This window comes from Vipera ursinii (assembly GCF_947247035.1).
Source record: "Vipera ursinii genome assembly, chromosome: 3".
Classification (NCBI taxonomy): domain Eukaryota; kingdom Metazoa; phylum Chordata; class Lepidosauria; order Squamata; family Viperidae; genus Vipera; species Vipera ursinii.
The window spans coordinates 22,818,830-22,833,108 of NC_139516.1; the positions used below are offsets into that span (position 1 = coordinate 22,818,830).

General features: G+C 41.3%; 1 protein-coding gene across 1 annotated transcript; it reads left to right on the forward strand.

Moving 5' to 3' along the window:
- The first annotated feature begins 11,630 nt into the window (after window positions 1-11,630).
- On the forward strand, window positions 11,631-13,935 carry TP53RK (TP53 regulating kinase). The gene is made up of 2 exons (XM_083361059.1): window positions 11,631-12,019; window positions 13,306-13,935. Exons 1-2 carry the CDS (start codon window positions 11,770-11,772, stop codon window positions 13,782-13,784), a joined length of 729 nt encoding a protein of 242 aa, XP_083217185.1. The 5' UTR covers window positions 11,631-11,769; the 3' UTR covers window positions 13,785-13,935.
- The last annotated feature ends 344 nt before the right edge of the window (window positions 13,936-14,279 follow it).

The following is a 14,279-nucleotide window of genomic DNA, read 5'->3' on the forward strand; positions in this document are numbered from 1 at the left end:
CGGAGATGTTGCGTAGACCAGCGTTTCCCAACCTTAGGAACTTGAAGATGCGTGGACTTCAACTCCCAGAATTCCCCAGCCAGCATAGCTGGCTGGGGAATTCTGGGAGTTGAAGTCCACGCATCTTCAAGTTCCTAAGGTTGGGAAACGCTGGCGTAGACCAGGGGTGTCAAACTCAATTTCATTGAGGGCCGCATCAGCATTGCGGTTGCCCTCAGGGGGCCAGGTGGGCATGGCCAGGGTGGGCGTGGCCTACTGGGTGGGCATGGCTAGAGTGGGTGTGGACTACTGGGTGGGCGTGGCCAGCTCTACATCGTTGGCATCAAGGGTGCCTATGGGGGCCTGGGCAGGAGTGGGACAGATCTGAGGGTCTCTGGCAGAAGGAGGGTCTCTGGGCCAGGGCCAAGGCAGCGGGGGCCGTTCCCTCCCTGTTTCCAGGATGGCTTCGCGGGCCGCATGAAAGCACTTCGCGGGCCGGATCCGGCCCCCGGGCCTTGTGTTTGACATGTCTGGCGTAGACTAAACGCCGCCGGTTCTGGTCTGCGAAGTCAACTACCGATTGTTAGGAAGAGCCAAGCATCGTGAAAAGCGGCTTTGGCACCGGGGGGGGGGGGGGTAGCTGTTTGATTTCTGTTTCACTCTAAAGCCACCCGTGATTTCGTGTCTAATAGGCACTCTTTATAAACTGCAATGGCTCCATTCAGCACATTAAAGGAGTAGGAAATGAATCGCAAGTTGGCTTAATGCAGGATAAGGTGACCAACGTCCACAGAGATTCCACGGCGTCCAGCCGTGGCCTTCTAAGAGCACCGTGATTGCTCTTAACTTTGGCAGCAAAAAAGGCTGATTGGGGAGGGGTGATTTACACTTGACAGGGGAGGTTGGGGTCAGTTTTAAGAGTGGGAAACGCACCCATTCATCTCTTATATAATTGCTCCCAAACAAGTAAACCACAATCCAACATGGGTGTTCAGGTGACCTTAGAAGGCCTTTTGTAGCTAGCTGACTGGTCAGAACGAAGTTCTGACTTTATGATACATGTGAATTCAGCCGCTTAAGTCAATTTGACATAACAATACTCTGCTGGTGTTTCCTGATTGTACCCAAAGTTGCCTGGAATTAAATCTAAATCAGAGGTGGGAAGCTAAGGCCCTTTTATGACTTGTGGACTTCAATTCCCCAAAATTGGCTGGTTCAGGAATAATGAGAGTTGAAGTCCACAAGTCATAAATGGGCCATAGTTTCCCACCTCTGATCTTAACTTTCAAATTGTTATTAGCCTGAACAGAATTCCAACTTGGAATTGTGACCTGCCCAAGTTGTTTGCCAAGATGGGCAGCTATAGAAATCAAACAAACATGCAAACATGTCACTTCCCAAACCCTTTACCAGTAGTGGTCACAGTATACAATATTGTGCATAACAAGTAATGTGTGCGCGCGCATCTGTGTGTTTTAATCAGGATGGATGCATATGTCTTACCTCTGAATGGTAATTAGAGAAAAGTAGAATATATATATTCTGCTGGAGAGTAACTATGCTTCCTTGATTTGAATTGTAGTTGAAGTCTTGATTCAAAATGCCAAGTCATGATTTGTTTCATTGTGGTTTGCTATATAAGCCACAGCTACACTATGGGGATGATCTTGCTTAGAGAATGGAGACTCAGAAGATATACTGAAGGTGTCCCCCCCCCCCGCTGCCCCAAGGAATCATGTTAATGTTAGCAACCCATTTGTGAAGCAGCCATTACAACGAAAGAACTGGAGAGGCATTTAAACGTAAGAGTTACAGTAATGAGTAATTTCAGCCTTCCTTGGCCAAGCTTGATAAATACATGACACAGTTATTACAAAGAAATACTATATGTACTAGGCTAGAACATTTGCAACTCTTTAGTTTCTAAGAACCGCTATTAAAGGGGGACAGTATTAAGATATATGATACAATTATCCATGGAATAATATGAAGTGGATAATTTATTCTTAAAATACCCAGTGAAGCTTTAAAACATATTTAAAATAGACAAAGAAAGGCACTCTGATGCACACAGAAAAAGGTGCTTCAGTGTGTGCTGATTAAGATCTGTTGGCAATTGCTTAAAGCTGCTGAATCTTCTAGATCACATGGCTGCCCTCTGCAACTGTAGGATGATCCCAAGAAAAGATGTATTTACATTTAGTGGTTGTAGACAAGGATCAGCTATGGATCTTTTGCACACTGAAGCATCTTTTCCCCTTCAAAACTGAGGTCTTGCACAGCCTTAAAAGAAAGCATTTCTTCCATTAACCTATGGGATTCATTAGCATGTGAGGGAAACTTACATTTTTTGTTGTTAGCTGCGAAGTCGTGTCCGACTCTTATGGACAATGTTCCTCCAGGCCTTCCTGTCCTCTACCATCTTCTAGAGTCCATTTAAGCTCACGCCTACTGCTTCAGTGACTCCATCCAGCCACCTCATTCTCTGTCGTCCCCTTCTTCTATTGCCCTCAATCTTTCCCAGCATTAGGCTCTTCTCTTGTGAGTCCTTCCTTCTCATTATAGGTGGCCAAAGTATTTGAGTTTTAGCTTCAGGATCTGGCCTTCTAAAGAGCAGTCAGAGTTGATCTCCTCTAGGACTGACCGGTTTGATCGCCTTGCAGTCCAAGGGACTCGCAGGAGTCTTCTCCAGCACCATAGTTCAAAGGCCTCAATTCTTTGGCGCTCAGCCTTTTTTATGGTCCAGCTTTCATTGCCATACATTGCAACTGGGAAGACCATAGGCTTGACTATACGCACTTTTGTTGACAGGGTGATGTCTCTGCTAGATGTTTTTCTGGAACTCCCTAGCTTTCTCCATGATCCAGCATATGTTGGCAATTTGATCTCTACTTCCTCTTCTTCGAAATCCTACCTTTACTTCTGGTAGTTCTTGATCCACATACTGCTGGAGTCTAGCTTGTAGGATTTTAAGCATAACTTTACTAGCATGAGAAATGAGTGCAATGGTGCGGTAGTTTGAACATTCTTTGGCACTGCCTTTCTTTCGAATTGGAATGTAAACTGATCTTTTCCAATCCTGTGGCCATTGTTGAGTTTTCCAAATTTGCTGGCAAATTAAGTGTAGCACTTTTCCTGCATCATCTTTTAAGATTTTGAATAGCTCAGCTGGAATACTGTCACCTCTACTAGCTTTGTTGTTGCCCAGCTTTTCTAAGGCCCACTTCACTTCACATTCTAGGATGTCTGGCTCGAGGTCAGTGACCACCTCATTGTGATTATCAGGGACGTTAAGCTCATTCTTGTATAGTTCTTCTGTGTAATTTTGCCACCTCTTCTTAATCTCTTCTGCCTCTGTTAGGTCCCTGCCATTTTGGTCCTTTATCATGCCCATTTTTGCATGAAACGTTCCCTTCATCTCTCCAATTTTCTTGAAAAGATCTCTGGTCCTCCCTATTCTATTGTTTTCTTCTATTTCTTTGCACTGTTCATTTAAGAAGGCATTCTTATCTCTTCTAGCTATTCTCTGGAATTCTGCATTCAATTGGGCGTATCTTTCTTTTTCTCCCTTGCCTTTCGCTTCCCTCCTTTCCTCAGCTATTTGCAAAGCTTCCTCAGACAGCCATTTTGCTTTCTTGCATTTCTTTTTCTTTGGGATGGTTTTGGTTGCTACCTGTTGTACAATGTTGCGAACCTCTGTCCATAGTTCTTCAGGCACTCTGTCTATCAGATCTAATTCCTTAAATATATTTGTCACCTCTACTGTATATTCAACAGGGATATGGTTTAATTCATACCTGACTGGCCTAGCGCTTTTCCCTACTTTCTTCAGTTTAAGCCTAAACTTTGCAATGAGAAGCTCATGGTCTGAGCCACAGTCAGCTCCTGGTCTTGTTTTTACTGACTGTATAGAGCTTCTCCATCTTTGGCTGCAGAGCACATAGTCAATCTGATTTCTGTGTTGACCGTCTGGTGATGTCCATGTGTAAAGCCGTCTCTTGGGTTGTTGGAAAAGAGTGTTTGCTATGACCATCGTATTCTCTTGGCAAAATTCTATCAGCCTGTGCCCTGCTTCATTTTGTACTCCAAGGCCAAACTTGCCTGTTATTCCAGTTATCTTTTGGCTTCCTACTTTAGCATTCCAATCCCCCATGACGATAAGGACATCATTTTTTGGTGTTAGTTCTATAAGGTGCTATAGGGCTTCATAGAACTGGTCAATTTCATCCTCTTCAGCACTGGTGGTTGGGGCATAGACTTGGACTACTGTGATATTGAATGGTTTGCCTTGTATTCGAACTGAGATCATTCTGTCACTTTGAGAATTGTATCCCAGTATTGCTTTTCCTACTTTTATTGACTATGAAGGCTACTCCATTTCTTCTGAGGGATTCATGCCTGCAGTAGTATACCTGATGGTCATCTGAATTAAATTCACCCATTCCTGTCCATTTTAGTTCGCTGATACCTAAGATGTCGATGTTCAGTCTTGTCATCTCTTTTTTGACTACGTCCAGCTTTCCTTGATTCATGGATTTTACATTCCAGGTTCCTATGGAGAAAAAATCTTTACAGCATCGGACTTTCCTTTCACCACCACATATCCACAGCTGAGCGTCCTTTCGGCTTTGGCCCAGTCGCTTCATTCTTTCTGGCACTACTAGTACTAGCCCTCTGCTCTTCCCCAATAGCATATTGGACGCCTTCCGACCTGAGGGGCTCATCTTCCAGCGTCATATCATTTTGCCTTTTGGTACTGTCCATAGGGTTTTCATGGCAAAGATACTGGAGTGGGTTGCCATTTCCTTCTCCAGTGGATCACGTTTTGTCAGAACTCTCTGCTATGACCTTTCCGTCTTGGGTGGCCCTGCACGGCATAGCTCATAGCTTCATTGAATTACGCAAGGCCCTTCGCCACGACAAGGCAGTAATCCATGAAGGGGGAAACTTACATAGACAGCTATAAAAAGAGACTAGATACATTCATCAAGAACAGATCTGTCTTAAAAGACTCTGTGGTAACTCCAGATTGAGGTTATCATGCCTCCAAATACCAGTTGCAAAGGGGAATAACTGTAGCAGTAGATAGATCACGTGGTTGGCTACGTTGAAAAACCAGATTCTTGATTAAGATGAGCCTTGGCTTGATCTAGCAAAGCGATTCTTACATTCTTATAAGTATCTTAAATACTTTTACTCTAAGACCAGGGAATCTTGGGGCATAGGTCAAATTAGTAAATGGCAATGCAGATCCTATCCTTTTGAACATATCTGTATGATATTAACAAGTAAGCAAAGGGGATGAGGAATAATGAGGAGGAGGAGGAGGAGGAAGGGACCTTGGCGGTCTTCTAGTCTAATATGCTGTTCAGGCAGGAAACCCTATACCATTTCAAATGGTTGTCCAGTCTTCTTAAAAACTTCCAGTGTTGGAGCATTCTGGAGGCAGGTTGTTCCACTGATTGTTCTGTCAGGAAATTTCTCAATTCTAGTTTGCTTCTCTCTTTGATTAGTTTCCATCAATAGCTTCTTGACCTAACCTCAGGTGCTTTGGAGAATAGCTTGATTGCCTCTTCTTTGTGGCAACCCCTTTGTATCACGACATTCTGTCCATTATCTTGCAGTTAATAATAACCTCCCCCCACGGCACCCCCTACCTAGGACAGTTTGGTCATGCAAAGGGTCGAAAAAGAGTCAAATATGTCAAAAACGTGATTGAAAATAGTGATCACCCTGCTCTCAATTTTAATGTACTGTGTATGTAAAGGGGAAACAACAAAGGAGCTGCACACAACTGAGATGTGACTTCAGGGAGGATACTTTTAGAAAATGAGAAAAACAAAAAATGGAAAAGTAAAATCAAGATCAAATCCTTACTCATTTTAAAAGATTATTGTAAACCATAATAATAGCTCACCTAGAATGTATGCCACAGGTCAGAAATAACTGATTTATTCTTTATTTTTCTTTCTCTATATATAGTGGGTTTCTTTCTTAAGAATCCTTCCTTTTTTTTTCTTTCTGCCTCCCTCCCTTCTTTCCCACCTCTCTTTACACATGTAATAGTAACAAAAAGGAAAAAAATCTAAGAGCTCATTTTTTTTATCTCTCTCATAATAAAACTCTTTACTTTCTGCTAATATCAGGTTTCTTTTAGAACATTACAGGTCCAGACTGGACTAGGCTAGGATTGTCTTTTGGTTAGCAAACTTGTTAAAAAAGCAGAACTGTATAAATTCAAGGGCAAACAAAATAAACTCAGCTTTTCTGTAACAGCTTTTCAAGTATGGTTTAGGATCAAAGGATTCCTAGGAGTAACATCAATCTACTTGCTGTTCTTGAATTGCTGCTTTGTGCCTTAAATAAAGGCACTTTGTTTTCAAAACCTTGTTTTATTACAAACTGCTGCTATTCTACAATGTCTCTTTGGAATTTCACTGTTTTTTCATAATTCCTCTGAGTGTTTGAGAATACAACTAAAGATAAATCTGTTCTAGTCAGAGAGGTTATATCTGAACTTGGTTTTTTCATATTTCTAATTCATATTTAAATGAGCCAGCTCTTTATATGTTTTATAGATTAGCTGTTTCCTTTTTCAAATTTCAGTTTCAGAGGAAATATTAAAAATGTTTATCTGAACAGTTGCATCTTATGAATGGTTCAAAAGAACTTCAAATTAGATACTGAAGAAAACCCATAAAATCAATAAAATTGAAGGAAGTAGGGTTTTGAAAGATGGATTCAGAAATGATGTTGGAAGGATTTGCTAACTAGAGCAATTGCTTTGTAATGCTGATCACCATGCTTGTTGGTCTTGCACTTAATATGACTTCACAGTGACACTATTCCCAGGCAGATATTTTAGTTTATTAGGATTTGCTCCACATCCTGCATACAATAACTGGACTCACACCTCAGATTGGAAGTAAGGGAAATCAAAGACAGTTCTATGAAAACAGTGAGTAGACCACTTGCTTGGAATCTCTTAATGAGAATGGAAAATCACTTATTTGCTTCAGTCAGTTGATCCTTGTGAGGAGACTGCAAGTCAATGATTTTCTGCAAGTTTCAACATTCAGACATTACAAGATTACCATATTGTTTGAAACTGGCAGAGACTTTTAAAGGACTGCTTTTAAGCTGTGAGAGAACTTTGGAATTAACAGATTTGAAAATGCAGAGTGAGTCTATCTTCAATCCTGAATGGAAAAAAAATTGATCAAAAGTTTTAAGAATTTAAAGAATCTGAAATAAACAGCAAGGAGCTAAATAAGATTTCAATTTCAGAATGTTATAAACAGAGTAAAAATACTAAAATTTTTACAAATACAGTAATTATAAAGCACTGTTTCTTATGGGAAATAGACCAATTTTGATTATTACAAGACATATTTCATATATTTCATGATTTCAAAAACTGGATGCTAGAGGGAATTGTTTTTTTAGGTAGAGGAATCATACAGGCACATAAGACGATGCAAAACATGACAATAAAAATATTGAAGGAAACTTTTGAAGAATGGAATCAGAAAACAATAGTCTCAATATCGACAATGTCAGTACTGTAATAATGTCTGCTTCTATGGATAGACTATATCCAAAAGATATTACTACATAAATTTCAGATGGAGAACAAATCTTATGTGACAAAATAGAGATCATATTGAAAGTGAATTTACAACCGATAGGCTGAAAGAATGATTTAGAAATGGATGTTCTACAAAAGAAACTGGCTGAGGTGTTGAAATTTAGGAGGGAAATAAAAATGACAAACCAAGAGTGTGACTTAGATAATTTTTTCCAATTAGATTTACAAAAGAGGCTTGTTAAAATATTGAAAAACTCCATGCTATGGGGCAAAGAAGAAATGAAGAAAAATACAAATCCTACAACAATATTTGATTAAGAAGTAAAAGGAAGGAATACAAAGTTGGTTTATTAGACCAAACTTAAAGCAAGATGTGTTGGTATTTCTGGTTATCTTTTCTGGACTTTCTATTGACACTAGGACTAAAAAGATGATGTTTTATAAATTTGTCTATAGATAAGAGATGGGACATGAGATGAAGAAATAAATATTTGTAACTTTAGAGAGGGGAAGAAACCTACGATAATCCACTGTCCATACGTTTGACAAATTAATTTCTTATATAGGGAAGGCAGGAAAAGGGAAACAACAATTTTAATACCATATAATGACTGAATAGGAAAAAAGATAAACTTGCCATTTTAATCATATGCAAATTATTGTACAAAGGTGTGACTACAAACTTTTAAGATGCATCATTCATAGCAAAGCAAGAAGAAAAGCATTTCTAAATACAAAGTATGGCACTGCTTTTCATGTCCATTTCGTTATATCAAATAGTAATTTATTTTCAAATAAAATTTGAGAAGAATCCTGCAGTAGCTGAACAGCCCATTTAGTTCAGCACTTTGTGTCACATAATGCTTGACCAATTATTAGTTGTTGTTTTTTGAAAGCTTACCAACTAGGAAAGGAGGATGGTAGCTCTTCTATACTGTTATTCTCTGACAGCTAATAATCAAGACACACAATACTTTGTTCTTAAGCTAGTAGCATCAAGATAAGTATCTCTTGGTAGCCCCAAACTCCATGGATATGGTGTAGAACACGGGTCGGCAACCCGCGGCTCCGGAGCCGCATGCAGCTCTTTGAGCCGCCTCATGCGGCTCCCAGTCGCCTGGTGCGTGCGCACCTCTCCGAACAGGTGGAGGTGCGCGCGCAGCTCTCCAAACCATCAAGGCGGCGCTCTGCCCAGAGAAGCGGGAACTGCCCAGAGAAGCCTCCGTTCTGCCTGGCCCTGGGAGGATAAGGACGAATTAGCAGCAGTGCTCATTAGCAGCAGCGCCAGGAGCGTCCGCCGGGGCAAAAAAGGGGAAGGGCGGCTCCCCCAGCCTCGCAGATCCTCGGGAGCGGCAAGGATCGGGTTTCTGCTCGGAGGGAGGGGGGAGCGCAGCTCGCACGGTCCGGCTTCGTCCTCTGACCTGGCCCAAACGCCGCCTCTCTCGCCCCCTGCGCCGGGACCAGGCTGGGCACGCAAGGCGTTCCCCTCCCGCAGGGCAGCCGCGGAGCAGACAAAGAAGGGAGGGACGTGCTCCCTCCTTCTGCCCCCCTCTGGAAAAGCGGGCGGGGGGTGGGCTTCCTGGCTGGGCTTCCTTGGGATGCTGGCGCCTGAACAAAGGGCGGGAGCCGCCCAAGGTGGGCTGCAGCAACTCGCTTCTCTGCCCCCCCTCCAGGCAAGCGGGGCTTCGTCCCCCGCCTCTCCGGACCTGCCCGCGGCGCTCCGACCCTCCCACTTTTAAAAGCCGCTGTTCTTAGGAGAAAAGCCCCCGTCGCCCCCTCCCCCTGCGCGCGCCGGCCTGGCCCCGTTTGACGAACGCGGCAGGTCTCCGGACGGGACGGCGCGCACCTCTACAAAGGGGAGACCCATCGCCGCGCAGGTGCCTCCCATTTTGCGCATGCGCAAAATGTTTTTTGCGCATGCGCGTGAGTGGACGCACGCGCATGCACTTTTTGCGGCTCCCACTTTTTTGTTTGTGCGACGGAACCGGTTCTGAGTGGCTCCTTTCCTTTTTTCGGTTGCCGACCCCTGGTGTAGAATGTAGATTTACCATGTCTGGGTCACAACTGAATGACCAACCACTAGATGGTGCCAAAGACATACTAATTCTTTGGGTTGAAGGCATCTAGATTTTCCCAGGCCCTATTTGGGGGTTCCATACATACAGATTATTTTTAAAGCCATCTAAACAATTAGCATCCTGTTTGCTTTCTTCCACTACTAGGGATGGCAAGAGGATTAGGGACAAGGTTTCTATAGCTTTATAGCCAGATTTGTACAAAAAGTGTTCAAGTCATAATGTAGTTTGTTTGGATTTTGCTTAGCATGTTGCATGAATTTGCTCAATAAGGATGCTAACTTATGGTTTATGGATTAATATGTTAGCTAATTAATTTGTTCAAACCATAATAAAATAAGCATGATTTAGCAATGAGTACAAGCAGATCCTAAAAGATTCAACATGAGCTCAATGTACAAGTTACATCTGCCAAAATTTTCCCTTCCTTAGATATGGAAGATGCAGATATTTTTTATACAATACCACCCACACTTGTATCTGCCCAAATAAATAAAAAGCATGAGAGGAAGCAGATACTAATTTGCAGTGAACACTGCTGAGAATGAAACATTATCTTGAAGAATGCAGACAATTACCTAATCTGGCTTTATGACTATGTGGGGCTGTAATTCCCAACTTTCGTAATCTGTATAACTTTGAAAAAAATAGGATTAATGTAAGCTATAGCAGTAAAACAAATATAACAATAAAAACCAAACAGGTACATGAGTTCTCTGAGCTTGAATTATAGAAGCATTTCTATTTCATGTATTCTGCAATGGCCTCTTCATTTTCTGAAAAGTTTCCAGAAACTATCTTCTGTCCATACGACTAAGAAGGAAAAGATTTTTACCCATTACATTAAACATTAAAATCCACTGGTAATTCTTGATACTACACTGAAACGTGGGAGTGGGGAGGCAACAGGTTGTACAGCCAAGGAGATTGCAGTCGTGCAATTATTTTATATAAAATTCAGTAAATAATCCAAGCCTGGGTCTACCCAGGACTAAGTCCAAATAAATTACTCTGAGGCAAACAGAAACAAAATCTTAATCTATAGCGAACAGGTTGAGGATAGGTTGTAGTAGACCTCACTGAACCAAGCAAAACATACTTCCAGATAGATATGTCAGTCACTATCCTATTACTTTTGTATGTAATTTAAAGTCAGCATCAGTCTACAAATGACATGAACCTCCTCCAGGTTTTTAAGAGACCTTTTCCAGATTATGAATTTTGACAGCAGTTGACTCCATACTCACATACTAATATACAATAGTTTTACAAACCAGTCTTAGGTACTGTGATTTTATAGGGTGTCCTAACTCTGTTCTTTTTCTTGTTATTTGTATCCTGCCTGTTTATATATAATTCGAAGCAACAAACACACCTGATCCACCTATTTTCTCCGCAATAACTTCTGAGGTGGTTGGGCTGATAAAGTGACTAGCCCAAAGTCACCCAGCCGGCTTTCATGCCTAAGGAGTCCTAGAAGTTTAAGCTGTTGCTTTAAAAAGACTATTTCCACTGAGCTTTCCCTCTCCCGTTTTACATTGAACCTTGCATTTGTTTAAATCCTGTGCAAGATATTCTGAGTGTGGATGATCTAGTAAATATTTTCACAGTAGCAATTTTCATCAATAGTAGGCATGTTCAACCTTTTGGCTTGCTGGGCCACAATGAGTGGAGAGGAATTGTCTTGGGCCGCATATAAAATAAATATATAAAATCTGTACCTATATATCTATCTATATCCCTATCATTCTAGAAAGAACGTAGGAAAAATTTGCTCTTTATTACGGCTTACAAAATACGAATTTCAAACACCCAGCCAACCACAAGATGTCAGACTTTCCTTATTGACATGTTATGGTCTTCTAATCCAGCGTTTCCCAACCTTAGGAACTTGAAGATGCGTGGACTTCAACTCCCAGAATTCCCCAGCCAGCATAGCTGGCTGGGGAATTCTGGGAGTTGAAGTCCACGCATCTTCAAGTTCCTAAGGTTGGGAAACACTGTTCTAATCCTTGCAATCCAAATAGCGTTGCTCATTCAGATGCAGAATTTGCGCACGGCACATGCGCCACTTAGTTTAGGATTGCGCATGCGTAGTAAAAGAGGTGGCCTGGCCATTTTGCTATCATGGCAGGATCAAACTCCGAGGACGGGTCGGTCGAAGCTGATTCATCAGGAATCCCTCCTCCCATGGAGGGTCTGCAGCTGATCCAGCAGGGAGCCGAAGCCCGCCTCTACCGGGGCCAATTCTTAGGCAGGCCGACCGTGATGAAACTCCGATTCCCGAAACATTACCGGCACCCAACGCTGGATGAGAGGCTCAGCCACAAGCGAACGGCGCAGGAGGCCCGTTCGTTGCTACGCTGTCGACGAGCAGGTGGGGCGGGGCTTAGCTAGGGATTGGATGAGGCAGGAAGTGGGTGGGCTGTTCTTGACGGCCAATCAAAGAACACCAGATCCGCTCTTCCCCCCCCCATGAATAAGTAAAAGAGCAGCAATTGTACTGTGTTCTAAAATAGGCTAAAGCAGGGAGATCGCAAAAGCGCTTGATTGACAAAGGAAAATATATATATGAATATATATGTTGTTGCCCTTGGGATATTGATCCGTTTTTACTAAAACTTGATTCAAGTTTTTTTCACTTCCATTTATTGGAGATGCTATCTGAAATACGTAGCTAAGGAAGTAGATCTAATTTTTTAAAATGTAATGGATAGGTTAAACACGTTTGAATGTGTCTTATTTGGAGAAGATATACCACCACTTATTTGGAGTATTACAAAAATCCCTTTTCTATAATACTTTCGAATTTAATGTATTTTATTTGCTGTCATCAATTTCTCACAGATATTGCCATAATATGGGAAGTGTTAATGGTAGGAGCCAGTAATGTATTGAGTATCTTCCTGATCAAGTATGGCTTGTGTTTTACATCTTCACAATTAAATTTACTAAACCAGTTGGATATCAGACTGCTAGAAGTTGGATTTTTGCTTGGGGTAGTGGTTATGACATTATGACCTTCATTCTCAGCCATGGAAGCTCACTGGGTGATTTGGAAGCAGCTCTTCATTTCAGCCCATATTCCTCTTTAAAGGCGTTGGACAAAAATGGAGGGTAGAGTGCTATGTTAGTGCCTTGAGCACCTGGAGGAAAGACAGGATGCAAGTTTTAATGAATAAAACTTGCCAGCCTTAAAATATTTTTTTTCTGTTTTCAAACATTTCTTAGCCATATCTTGTCAGTACATGAGCATTCCCAGTTTCTCCTGTATTTTTTTAAATTCTGAAAGTTCTCATAATAGCCAGCTGTAGATAACATGGCAAGGTATTGATTGTTAACTACTTTAAAGCTCAAAAACAAGAAAGATAACACATACAGTAGGACATGCCTGTGATAAGGGAAAGGGTAGAATGGTAACAGTTTTGTCTGGAAGAAGGGTGAGCACTGAACAGAATATCAGTCTATCTCCTATTATGATATAATACACAGGTGTCAAACTCACCGCGTCATGTGTTGCATCATATCGTGACTTTTTGCATTACTGGAGCTGAGGTGGGTGCGGCCTCCATATGATGCAACCAGCTCGCGGATCGCCAGTTTGACACCCCTGGTATAATATATTCCATCCAAAACTAATGGTTTTTACTGTCCTCTTTTTAGGTATTTCTGCACCCGTTGTGTACTTTGTGGACTATGTTGCTAACTGTATATATCTTGAAGATATTGTAGGATCAACTACTGTTCGGGACTATATAATCTCCCAGCAGCAATCTGGTGAAGGGATCAGCAGTCTTATTCAATTAGCTGAAAAGATAGGTGAGATATTGGCACGAATGCATGATGAAGACCTCGTCCATGGGGATCTCACAACTTCTAACATGCTTTTGCGACCACCAGAGGAGAATCTGGAGTTGATGTTAATAGATTTTGGACTAAGTTTTATTTCTGGCCTTCCTGAGGATAAGGGTGTTGATTTATATGTTTTAGAGAAAGCCTTTTTGAGTACCCATCCAAACACAGAAGCTCTGTTTGAAGCACTTTTGAAGAAATACTCAGCTGCATCTAAAAAATCAATTCCGGTGATTAAAAAGCTGGATGAAGTACGATTGAGGGGAAGAAAAAGATCTATGGTTGGATAAAGAATGTAGACAACACAGGGAGAAAAGGAAGAAGAATAATTTTATATGTGTTTTAAATATTTCCATTTATATCTAATAATAAAATTGAATTTGGCCATTTAATTTCATATTTATGTAGTAGAACTTTATTACTAGGATTTATATAATGATAGTAAAAAATTCAACAACAGAAGTTGGTATTTTCTTCTTTGTAATCTGTTTATTTCCTGAATCAGTCGGAATTTGACCCACAATCCTATTGTGAAGATGTAAATCCTTGACGTAATATCTTATACAACTCAATCATATGTTTCAAGTAGTTTGGGGCATTTCAAGGTTTGCAAGTGCCTATTAATCTCTTAAGATTTTATTTGCATCACTCTGTTTTATGCCAAGAGTACATTTATGGCCGCAGTAAAAAGTACTGTTGGATATTCCTAAGTCTACTGCCATCTGTGGTGTTAGACCAGTTTTATTATGTACCATGTACTCTCAAGATTCATTTCTTAGATTTGC

Coding starts and splice junctions, on each gene's coding strand:
- TP53RK (XM_083361059.1), top strand. CDS start 11,770: ATGGCAGGATCAAACTCCGAGGACGGGTCGGTCGAAGCTGATTCATCA. Junction 12,020..13,305: donor GCTACGCTGTCGACGAGCAG/GTGGGGCGGGGC, acceptor TCCTCTTTTTAG/GTATTTCTGCACCCGTTGTG.